Source organism: Podarcis pityusensis (assembly GCF_964106645.2).
Source record: "Podarcis pityusensis genome assembly, chromosome: 4".
NCBI lineage: Eukaryota > Metazoa > Chordata > Lepidosauria > Squamata > Lacertidae > Podarcis > Podarcis pityusensis.
In genome coordinates this window covers 28518439-28531673 of record NC_138027.1, presented here as the reverse complement: position 1 = coordinate 28531673, position 13235 = coordinate 28518439, and the positions used below count along the sequence as shown (strand labels likewise).

The 13235-nt window shown below is 38.3% G+C and overlaps 1 protein-coding gene across 3 annotated transcripts in view; it reads right to left on the bottom strand.

Annotated features, from left to right (window-relative positions):
• NBEA (neurobeachin) overlaps positions 1 to 13235 on the bottom strand; it is a 355514-nt gene that overhangs the window by 237403 nt on the left and 104876 nt on the right. For all 3 annotated transcript variants that reach the window (XM_081004034.1, XM_081004035.1, XM_081004033.1), the window contains 3 exons: positions 8614 to 9052; positions 4364 to 4518; positions 2543 to 2669 (listed from right to left, as the gene is read on the bottom strand). In XM_081004034.1, coding sequence (XP_080860160.1) covers positions 2543 to 2669; positions 4364 to 4518; positions 8614 to 9052 — 721 coding nt within the window. The remainder of the gene's footprint in view (positions 1 to 2542; positions 2670 to 4363; positions 4519 to 8613; positions 9053 to 13235) is intronic.

Here is a 13235-nt window from a genome sequence, read left to right as displayed (position 1 = left end):
GCAAAACAAAGATGAAAAAAGTGAATTTAAAATGTAGAACTGCACGTGCTCAGAGTATTTTATTTTTGTTTATCAAGGTTGATAAATGTTTTGCAGGTGTTTTGCTGAGTTGCGAAACTACACACACATGGAGTATTTTTGGTAGTCACAAGACATATTTTGTGGTACTTTATTTCAAGCATTCATTTTGGGGGGAACAGGGGCCCTATTTTGGGAAGTAAACTAGAGCCCCCTAACCACCTTGGACCAAGAGTATATTTTCTCCAACATAGTTCCACTGAGCATTTATTCTGATACAGCTATCAAAACCTATCCTAAAGTTACCCCCCACCCACCTAATAATGCTCACTCAGTTGTTATAAAAACACATGGAAAGATATACATGGAATCAGGGCCACCCCACCAATTAGCCTCGGAGAGGCAGTTGCCTCATGGCGTAGGCTGGAGACAGATCTGGCCCCAGGAGCAGACTGCTCGCTGCCTCAGCAGCAGGGGAGGCAGAGGGGATGGTGGTGGAGGATGAGGTGGGGGCAGCCCCATTTTCTGTTTTGCTTCAAGTGGCAAAATGTCCTAAGCCGGCCCTTCATGGTGTATCCAACTGAGTAAAGAGATATAAAGCTTGTATTCTTTGTGATTACTGGAATTTTCCCTTGGGAACAAATTAAAAGCATGTATATAAAACTGGCCATTACTGGAATTTTATCTTCCCGAAGAAGCGTTTTGTTTTCATTGTAACGTGCTCACAAAAGCAATGTCATTTTTACCAGAAGTGTCACAAAACAATGCAGAAGGGGAAAGATAAAGAATTATGCTGATTGCTGGTTGGTTTTTTTCTTGGTTTGTGTGTGGTGTTCTCAATCTAAAAATGGCATTAACAAAAATAAATAAATATGAGAATTACGTACAACTTATCACGTAGGGAAGAGGGTTTTTAGCCCATGCAACATATATCTCTGGAGACATAGAAAAGGGGTTTAGCAATTGAGAGTTATAAATTGATTATTTTGCTATGTAAACTAAATACAACTGTGCAGTATAGAGGCCATAGGAAGAGGAAAATCTTTAAAAAAATAAGGTTGTCTTAATATATACTTATGGAAAACCATGTTTTATGTAAAATCCAATGATATTTTGAATGGTGAAATAGAAGAAAATGTAAAGAAACATAGGGGAAACTTCTACTTATTAGCATTTTTAATCACAGAGGAAACACACTTCTGAAATTAATGCTTAAATAAATACAGTTCAACAATCACAAAGTGGGAATCAATAGACTATTCCCTAAGCAATATAGCAATTTTAATATCCAAGAGAGCCAGCCAGAAGACGACATTCCAAATGGACTATCAAAAAGCCTGTAACACAATCTTTGACTTGCTAATAACGGGCTTTTTTCTAGATTGATCAGTGAGCAAGGAGAAAATTAGGCACATAATCCGTTCATATTTTTTTTACAGTTATTTGACTAAGATGGATAGGCTTTATAAAATTTGATTGGCTATCAAGACACAGAAGAGCAGCTTGTAACAAACATAGTTTTACACACTATTATATTTCAATGGAAGCTGGCCATCTGCCCTGCAGTAACCCTTTTCTCACATTCAGTAAACCTAAAAAAGGTGCAAAATATATCAGTCGCTTTGTAATATTTGCACTAAAATCCCCTCTGAAAACAGCCAGTTAGGATTTATTGGGAAAGGGGGAAAAATACATTCTTTTCTATGATACAGTGCAATCTATGATACAGTTATAGAGCTCCTAAGAAAGGGTCATGTAGTCCAGCCCTCTGTACACCAAGGCAGGATTCTCTATATTGAGAAATGTACAATTGAGAAATTGTAATCTCTAATTACCCATCTATATTTTTTCTAGGCAACACGATCCATTTTAAATTGTCAGGAAGATCATCATAAATATTTAACCCTCCTGTGACCTAAGTCCATTGCCTCTTGTCCTGTTCTCAATAACAATTGATATTTATGACAACCAGCTTACATTTGAAGATAATATTAACCTACTTTATTTCCACCTATTTTTTTCCTCCAAGACATTATGGAGCAGATTTGGCCAAACTGGAATCTGCTAGTCACTTCCTTTGCACTGATAAGCACAAACATAAACTCCCAATTTCCACACAATATTTTATACGTTTCATTTTTACCTTATTTATTTCTAAATTTATATATCAGTTTTCCATGAAAATATATGAAGGCAAATCTAGTTGTCTGAGAAAAAGGAGCAGGCTGGTTTCTGTTATGCATGGCCTAACTTTTTATTTTATAATGTTAAGAGTTCAATATCCTTTAAAATGCCAAATTAAAAAAATGCAAATCAAAGGTTTTCAACTGGTAAATGTATAGCTATTCTATCTTAATTGTGAGTCTATATTCCTGCTTAAGGGCATATAGGACATTTAGCTGGATGAAACAAAGATCTACCTAGCCCAGAACTCTGTTCAAGAATCCTTGTAACAAGCAGGTTCTAGGTGGTCCACTAGAAACTGCCAACCGGTCCACCTCCTAGAATAATTTATAAACTATACCTCATGTTTTCAGCTGAATCCTCTGGCATTGGTGCAACTGTCTGAACAGCTGGTAGGTTCTTACTGGTAGCACCATTCACAAAACTAGAGGACGATGATGACGATGACGATCCAGAATCCACTGCACCTATCCCCAAAATAGAGTACATTCAGTCTGAAAAACAATGCATCAACTTCACAGTAAATAAACATATTTTCGGAACATCGTAACTCAGGAACGAATGACTTTTTTTTTTTTTTACAAATAGCTCATAAGACAAAAATTAAGCAGTAAAGCTTCCCCCAGTGTAAGGTGCTGGGAACTAACCTACATTAATCATGCTTTAGTCACACTGAAATCAATGGCTCTTAAACTAGTCAAAATTTCAGTGGGATTAAAGTCTAGATCCATCTGAATGTACTCAACCAGAAAGTACTCAAAAAAGTTTCATAAGATTAAATCTATTCCCTTTCACATCCTGAGGTTAACACCCTGCTATATATTTAGACTATTTCAAATTCCTCCCATAACAATGTAATGACTGCCATGGGGAAAGGGGGACTCAATATCAAATTATTGTACTGGGGAGGGGCTAGTAAAGATAACTTAATCTACAAGAGTCTACAATCCAAATGACGGGAAAGGGTTACATACATGGCTCAAAAATATTCACCTTCAAATACTATTTTCCAAACCGTTTCCTGTTGTTTAAATATCAATCATGATTTAAATACTAAAATTAAAAATCCAGGTCTAAACTACTGTCATCCCCATATGACAATTCACTACTCTAACTCAGCAATACAATCTGATTTCTCATTAAAAAATAACAACAACCTACGAAACATTTTCAGTATCATACAAAACTACTTTAAGCAGAAAAGGGGAACTGGGGGACAGAAAATGTCTCAAACAGTACAATCCTTTGCATGTTAACGCAATTTAAATTCTGCTGTAATCAACAGCAACACGACTTGCTACCAGGAAAGTGTGACTTGAACTGCATCCTAAATGACTAAAGTGAAATCTTCACTCTGCAGTAAATTGTTCAGTGCTATGTGCTGTTTGAAAGAAACCCCCCTAGGAAATATTATAAGCTGGGCAGCATCTGGATGTACTGAGAAAAGCTGCCTAGAACAGGCTAAAATTACTATGGACATTATTGTTGGCATATGTTTGCAACTGACATATAATACATACAGGGTAAATGAAAAGACATGAAGGAAAAGGATATAATTTACCCAAATGCAGCTAGCATAGAGCAAGCAATCATCCACAGTTATATTGAAATACGTGTACAGGGCCCTTGATTAACAATTATGTTATTAAACATCTGAAAACCCCATACAACAACATTTTCAGAATAGTTATTCCAGTAAATATTTCAAATGGGAAATGAGAGAAATGGTAGCAATTAACTCCCCCATATTTTTTTTAATGAATGCCTACTCAGGTAGATTCAAGCATAAGACGACTTACACTAAATCAATAAAAAGTCAAGGACTCTGAGACTTCTTAGAGAAATTTGCAGGCAACCGGCACACTATAATACAATTAAATGTTTCCAGGGAGCCACAATACTTTTGTCCTTTTTCTACAATTGACTAAATTGCATAGACAATTTTGGAAGATCAGATGGATCCAATGTAAAATGCAGTATGTTTGCTTATCAAAATGGTTCAGCTGGAGATAATCTTGTGCCTGAGCAGGGTTAGAGAGTGAGAATGCTTAGAGGCACTTACTACAGAAGTACTTCAAACACAAAAAGATACCAAAATTATACCAACAAAAACGAGCAGAAAGAAAAATACAAGATTCACAAAAATATCTAAGGGCAATACCTGTTGTATTAATCATACTTTTTGGTGTAGCTCCTGTAGCAGCAAATATATTAGGTGTGCTACTGGGTGGGAGTCCACCTCCAGCTGTGGCAGTTCCAACTGTGGTCACAGCTAGGCTTCCAGGAGGAGGTTTTTTCACTGGCACTACAACACTCCTGCAGAGGAAGAAATAAACACAAAATCAGAAAAGGTTACTGTGACAACTGTATCCCCCCTCAATCCCCTTTGTGGAAAAGGGCCAATTAATGTTTATGTTCTAGAACAGAGTAGTCGAACACACGGCCCAAGGGTCACATGTGGTCCCCAAGGCTTTTTTTGGCGGCCCTCAACAATATTTGGTGCCCCCTCCGGTCCTCACACCGCTTTTACAAAGCTTGGTAAGCAAGGTATTGGGCTTTTGAGGTTCCCTGATAGGGTCCTAGACTTCTCCGGCCTCCTTCCCAAAGTCAAGTTAGAGCTTCCCCAGCCTTGGGAAAGCAGTGTGAAGGCTGGAGGGGTCATCCACATTTTGGCCGTGCTCCTCACCTCACAATGCAGTGTGTGGCCAGGAGGTTCTGTGTCAAAGTACTCTCGCGGGCCACTTGGTATGGAAAGTTGGACTGCCCTGTTATAGAGCAAGGGTGGGGAATGCTTTTCAGCCTAAGGGATATATTCTCTTGTGGCAGCTTTCTGGGAGCAAAAGTAGCCAGAGCAATGGATGTGTACAGCAGGTTACATTCCAGTCACACACATGCCAGAGGTCTCTACCCAACCACCCAAATCCATAGCTATCTATCCACCAACCAGGCAAATAAGAGACATTATCAAAGTTCAAAGGATTCTTCCAGCCAGGAAAAAGCATTTGAGGTGGCCATGGAGCATGAGGCATGTGGCCCATGAAGAGGATGTAATCTAGGGAAAGTCCAAGGACTAGATAGAGGACTCTGGAGGGCTGCATTCAGACCCTGGGCCAGAGGGCACCCATTCCTGGTATAGTCGCTACAATTTCTGACTCCAGGTTCAACCCCTTTTCCTGTAAGGACACATCATCAATGTTAATATATTCAATATCACACAACACACACGCACAAGTGATGATTAATTTTCACTAGCTAATAAGAGAACTAGATTGTCTGTATTAGAGTAAACATTTGTTGGAAATATAAATCAGTGACAAAATAAAAGGTGCGCACACACAACTGTGCAGTATAACATAAAGCTAAAAAAAATAAATACATGAATTTGTGCAACAGGCAGAACATCCTACTGTGCATGTTTCAGTTTCAAAGTATAAAATAACAATCAAAATACAGCAAAGAGAAATTTAAGATTAGAAGTAGTATTTAAACTGAGCCGTTTAATTTTTTTAGATACAACAGAAAGCACACTTTTAGAGCAAATGATACTTTCAAGGGCCCGAACACACAAAGGCCACAATCCAAAGACCCTATTTAGATGTTCAGGCAGGCTAGTGAATTCTTTAGAGTATAAAATGCTATTGCTAAATGGCCAAGGCAAACAGTTCATATGCTTACTCATTACATATGTGGTCACGAATATATGTAGAACAAAAGATTTAGTACTTTGAGCAATGAAAACCTTGAATAAAACACAAATATTTTCAGAATTAGTGTATTTTTAAAGTACTCTGAATGCAGTTGGCTTTTACATTAGATGTGTGAAAGTTATATGAAGTTCCCAGTTAAATTGTGAATGAACATCTCCCCCCAAAAAGGCAGTTGTAGAATCTAGAGACTAAAATGCACACCATGAACAGTTTCTTCCCCTGCTTCTCCTGTTAATAAATCCCTGTAGTTTAAACAACATTTTGGAGGTTAGTGGGAAAATGGGTGGAAACTGCTTCCAAATAACATGTGCTCCATGTTGCTATGTTCTCTTTTAGGGAACCTGCTTCTTAAATTCATTGAAGTTTAAAAAGCAGTTTGTAAATTGTTGGTGCTGGGTTTATGGAAGAAACAACAACACACTAGTGTACATACTTTTAGATCTTGATCTACAAGTATATTTTTACATCTGCAACCTCTGTATTTTTTTTAAAAAAGGTTACTTTAACAACAGAATGCTTTCAAGCAAGACATAGCCAACGCAGAGTAATATACCAGACCTCTTCTCTGTGGAAGACTAAAAAAAAGAAGATTTTTTAAATGTATTTTTTTATTAAAGATTTCTTGGTTTACAAAGTATGTAAACTCACTAAGTTGTTTTTTTAAAAAATTAGTAACTGTGACAATATGTAGTATATGCATATTTGTTAATAATGTAGAGAAAAATATAAAAAGAGAATTTGTTATGTTTACTCTAGAACAGTTGTAAGTCTAGAGCAACTTGTGCTTCTACAAATATGGTCCACACATTATTTTGATGTGATTTTAAGATGAGTCCAGACTCCAAGGCCAGAGAAATCTGTTTATATAGCTCATAATGTAATTACAGCTACCTTAAGACAGATGAGGCAGAAGGCAACAATATATTGAAACTGATTGAAAAATGCAGTTGTCCAGAAGCACTTGTGGGGAAGAGGTCTCTGAAAAGCTGCTCAAAGCTTCAGAGTTTGAAGTGAAATTTTTGATGTTGTCACTCTCAATCTATTGAATGGCTGACGGACAATCAAACCCGTCTGGCTAGCTGGCAGCTCATTTTGCTGGCAGGTGGCAAACAATTAGACACACCAATTTGTGCCTCCTGATGACATTAAAGCATGAAACTAAGTTGTATGCAGGGCCTAGTGATTTGTGTGAAAGCATTTCAAAAATAATACTCTTTGCCGTGGCAACTCATTTCAGACTGCCACCTTCCATTATGGCTTTGAGTAGTGAAGACGACAGACTTGAGTTACGTGCAGTGCAAGGGCGCTTCTGTTCAATCCGTCATCAGCGCCCCCCGAGACCTCAATCCCTCCTTTCATCAATATCACCTCATCATTTACATTCGATAGTACTTGAACTGCTGAATACATTAACTACACAGAAGACCTATTCCGTAAGATACGCTGAAACATGTTTCTCTGCTTCTACATTTCCAATTCTGTGTACTTTAAAATGAATTATAATGTTCATAATGTTTCATAGGACAGCACTGTTAAGATTCTACCACTTCTGTTTCTTCAACATATTCCTTTCGTCATAACTTCTGTATGATTATGAGCACTTAATTTCTGTGTGATTTTGGACATTTAAACATTATTCTTTTTTATACTTTATTATTAAACTAAGCCACTGGAGGGGAAAACACCTGGCATTTAGATACTTTAATGCTCTAAAAAATAAATAAATCCCTGCGGTGATTTGAAAATTTGCAAGAACCACCGCAATCCTGCAGAGATAAAGGTTTAGAATACTAATAATGAGATTGTTAAGACTCTCTAGTGATATCAAAGGGGCTTGAATAAGCCCTTGGCCAGTAGCTGCATGCATAGTTTTGGAAAAATAAGTTTAGCATATTTCTTGTTAAACCAACACAGATGGTCATGTCAAACCCCTCCTTTTTAGCATTGTAGGAACTGTAGTGAGCAAACCTCATTTCCTCTATCACACATGTGGTGATTGAAAGCTTCCACTTTCAGTTTTGAGGAAACTGCAGTTTACCATTATGACCAAATTAGGGACACTCTAGTTTATTCTGTTTCTAGTTAACTGAGTCAAACAAGTTTATGAAACCATGTGCTCAGTCCTGGTTTGTTGAACAGGGGATGGTGGAACACATTAGAGGTTACCCACTATGGTTTAGCATGATGTGTGAACTGGGCAATACTATTCACAGTAGGAACTACAGCAATGAACTTTAAAAAGAAAACACATGATTTGCAAATACAGATCAACATGCATAATGAATTCTCTCCAAGTGCATTACAACTATTTTAACAAGTGTTTGAAGTTTCCTGTATACTTCCTTACGTTTATAAATGATAATAATATTACTAATTTTATTATTTGTACCCCACCCAAATGACTGTGTTTCCCCAGCCACTCTAGGAGATGCATGTTTTAATTACACCTTCTCCCCTTCTCGTTATAGCTTTATAAAGTAGATATGTTCATTGACTACTAATTAGACTTAGCTGTTAAAAGACACAATTCAATCCAGATACCTTTCCCATAAACAATAGGGACTGTTTATAGTAAGGCAGTGCACATAGATGTAAACCAGCTGTATTTTCACTGCACAGTCTTTATCAGCATATTACAGACAATATATACGTTCAAGTGCCAATATGAATATATCATAGTAAGTGAATCAATCATGCCATATACCTGTCAAAGGAGTGATACTGCATTGGGAGAATAGGCTGAGCTTCTCTCTTTAGTGCAGGATCAGGGTACGGAATAGGATCAGGCCCACATTCTGCAATTTCAACAGGGGCTGCCACCAGACTTTTTAATATTTCCTTGACATTGATGCCCTTGCTTTGGCTGATACTTGATATTGAGGATGCAGGTTTCAGAATTTCACTGGGGCTTTCTGTTAAACTTTCCTGAGATTTCTTCACCTCAGAAGACAAAGTAGACAATAGTTCACTCATAGCATCAGGACCTGTGCTTGTTTCTAAGTCTGTCCCGTTCAAGATACTGGGCATTTGCTCTTCTCCAATTCCGGAATCAGTATGAGGAATGGAGCTTTCCAGCTGAATATCTTCAACTGGCGTCGGAGTTTCTTTTTCTTTTATATTATCTGGAAATACAGCAGGAGTCTCTGCAAAACAAAATTATTTTTAAAAAACTAAGCTTGAAAATTAGCATTCCTGTATCAATAATCTTTTATCAATAGAGGACAAAACTCTAGGTGTGCTGGTAGAGGCACACCTAAGAGGCTCACCGTGATGAACATGTTATGAAACTGAACTCCAGAGCCAGCCTAAGACATTTTGGTACCTCAGGTAAAAGACAGGATGGTGTGTCACATTCCTACATAGAGAAGCTGACTGGAATGAGAGTTAAATCTTCATTTTACACTAGTAACAGGTTACTGTCCTCCACCACACTTGAGAGCAACAAGGTAGTTATGGGGTTTTAAGATAGGCCACCTACCTGGCACACACAGTTCTGACCTCTAAATAAATGAGTCCAGGTAGCTACAACCTGCGTACTTGCTTCCTCTTTCAAAAAGAAGCCACTGAACAATTTCCCAATTCAAATGATCAATAGCATTCCAGAAACAGGAATTCCAGATCTTAGGGATAATATTATTCTCTACTGTTATATTTTCATTTTTTGAGCATATGGTAAAAGACAAACTATTTTTTTACATAATTATGTGAAAAATATAGATTCTCTCCTGATTCAAGAATACCAAACATTCCAAATGGCTTCCTACCATCCTACCCACAGCTGCACAAGGAAATCAAAGATATGAGGATGCTCCATAACTGAGGACAGCCTAAATTATGAGCCAAATAGTTTGCTAAGTAGATTATATGTAAACTAAGACTAAATATCACAAATGTAAATATTACTTATTTGATTTCAGTCACATTTAGTTTTAAGAATGCTTAAAATCAAACATAATCGAAGTGCCCTATTTCCTGAAACTGACAAACATATTCAGTAGCTAACATTTTAGCTTAATTCACTGCATTTCTATCCTCCCTTCCTCCAAAAAACTCAGTGTGGCATACATGGTGTTTCTCCTCATCTGCACAACAACCCTGTGAGGCTAAGATATTTTACCTGGATCAAAGTCAACCAGTAACATTTGTGGCTGAATGAGTAGTTGAACCCAGGTTTTTCCACTCTTCAGTGCAGTACTTACAGCCCATTATTGTAATATGTAAATAACTTCAATGTACATTTTTTAATTAATAATAACTATTACCATAATTTACTTTCTAAACTGCTGGCCATTTTATTTATGACCGTTTTGTGAAAGGCTGTCTCTAGACATATTTATTAACAGGAGCAGCATTTATATGGTACTTTCCCTGTGAGTTTAAAGAGCTGCACATATATTATTTTAGTAATCCTTGCAACAGGCCTGTTGTTGTTGTTTAGTCGTTTAGTCGTGTCCGGGTAGGCCAATATTATCATCTTCATGCTGTAGACAGGAGACTGCGCTCTAGAGAAAAGCAGCTTGTTGATGGCCAACTAGAAGGTGCATTGCTGAAGTGAAATTTACATTAAGGGTTTCACATCACACCCTTTAACCACTGTACTACATCTCATTTGATCCTACTAAGAACAATTGTTTTATGTCGCCAATTTTTCAAAATATCAGAAATCCCCAGTCAAGCTTAGGAAAAAGTTATGGAAAGTTGCTCTATCATAACACTACATTGTTGCAAAGGTCTATAAATATTTACATTAAAAAGTCTGAAGAAGAAAGGGAGAGGGAGAGAGAACTCAAATTAAGCAAATTGGAGCAAACAAAGTGCAACCAATTAAACAACTAACATTTATAACTCCAATGGAGTACTCTCAAAATGATTTTAAGGGGAGATCTCTGGCAACAGAGTATAGGTAAGGTAATTGCATGATATATTTCACCTGTGTGGTTTTCAAGCACCTAAAACAGCTGTGGAAAGGGAGAAAGGGACTTGCTACTATGCTTTGACCCTTTTAAATTCACCCATCCCCCATTCCCCTAGCCAATTCTGATCTTCTTCAGAAGTCAAAGGATATGGAACATAGCAACTCCATCTTCCCAAGCCTTTACCCCATTGTAGTGAAAGAATGGTGCACGCTGCCACAGAGACTGGAACCTCTGCATGAGTGCTAACAGGCAACACCTGAGCAGACTAAACAATCACATAATGGAAGAGGTGCTCATGCCACACGCAGGCACTCCTCTCACCTTTCTCAGGATGCCAGAGCAACCATATTTTTTATTTCAGAAATAACTTTTTTTTCCTTTGTGTTAAGATTTCGGCATTAAACACCAATTTTCTCTATTTCATAAAACCGTGTGCCTCTGATCTTTGAGTTTTATCACAAAGTTGACTTTTTACACCTACTTAGGTACAAGGAAAACTAAAGAGGGGCAGCAGCAAAAATGATAACCAATTACATGTGTTTAGGTTATAATTTATAAACCTGCTGTCAAAGCTTTCAACGATCCTCATCAGTTTACTGTAGCATTAAGACATAGCAGTAGACAAAGGAAGGAGAAATGCTAAACCTGGTAATTTTAACCTTGTCTGAAAGAAAACAGTTGGGTGCCAGATGCCTCTTTCCTACCATTTTTCACTGTAATTGCAGAGTTCATTTATTACACCAAAGCAAAAAAATAATGACGTTAGTTATGTAAATTGGTTTCTGCGATGACCTCATTCTTTTGGGGAAGGGCTGTGGCTCAGTGCTAGAGCATCTGCTTTGCATGCAGAGGACACCAGTTTCAATACCTGGCATCTGCAGGTAGGGCTGGGGATGCCTGATTGAAACCCTGGAGACACCCTGCCAGTCAGTGTGGGCATTATTGAGATTGATGGACTAAGATTCTGATTCAGTATGAGATAGCTTCTTATGTGCTTTTCTCAGCATGCCTTGATTTGCTGAGATTTTTGAAGCATGCTTATCTATTTTTGTCTACACGAATAAATTCAAAAGAGTTGATACGAAGCTATCATTTCAATGATTTATCCAACACATAGGTATTTTATCCCAAGTTGGAAGCGAACCTTCTCTCTTTATGAAAGAAAATAAAAACAGGCTCCAATCCTTTGTCTGGCTCAGCAGTAGACTTGGATGAGGTAGAGTTATCATCTGGAAAGCCATTTCCTCTAGTCCCAGATCGCACAGGCCAAAGAATGTGGCCTTATTGCACCCCATGGACCAGAGCACGCCAGGCACTCCTGTCTTCCACTGCCTCCCGCAGTTTGGTCAAACTCATGCTGGTAGCTTCGAGAACACTGTCCAACCATCTCGTCCTCTGTCGTCCCCTTCTCCTTGTGCCCTCCATCTTTCCCAACATCAGGGTCTTTTCCAGGGAGTCTTCTCTTCTCATAAGGTGGCCAAAGTATTGGAGCCTCAGCTTCACAATCTGTCCTTCCAGTGAGCACTCAGGGCTGATTTCCTTAAGAATGGAGAGGTTAGATCTTCTTGCAGTCCATGGGACTCTCAAGAGTCTCCTCCAGCACCATAATTCAAAAGCATCAATTCTTCAGCGATCAGCCTTCTTTATGGTCCAGCTCTCACTTCCATACATCACTACTGGGAAAACCATAGCTTTAACTATATGGACCTTTGTTGGCAGGGTGGTGTCTCTGCTTTTTAAGATGCTGTCTAGGTTTGTCATTGCTTTCCTCCCAAGAAGCAGGCGTTTCGTGACTGCTGTCACCATCTGCGGTGATAATGGAGCCCAAGAAAGTAAAATCTCTCACTGCCTCCATTTCTTCCCCTTCTATTTACCAGGAGGTGATGGGACCAGTGGCCATGATCTTCATTTTTTTGATGTTGAGCTTCAAACCATATTTTGCGCTCTCCTCTTTCACCCTCATTAAAAGGTTCTTTAATTCCTCCTCACTTTCTGCCATCAAGATTGTGTCATCTGCATATCTGAGGTTGTTGAAATTTCTTCCAGCGATCTTAATTCCGGCTTGGGATTCATCCAGCCCAGCCTTTCGCATGATGAATTCTGCATATAAGTTAAATAAGCAGGGGGACAATATACAGCCTTGCCGTACTCCTTTCCCAATTTTGAACCAATCAGTTGTTCCATATCCAGTTCTAACTGTAGCTTCTTGTCCCACATAGAGATTTCTCAGGAGACAGATGAGGTGATCAGGCACTCCCATTTCTTTAAGAACTTGCCATAGTTTGCTGTGGTCGACACAGTCAAAGGCTTTTGCATAGTCAATGAAGCAGAAGTAGATGTCTTTCTGGAACTCTCTAGCTTTCTCCATAATCCAGCGCATGTTTGCAATTTGGTCTCTGGTTTCTCTGCC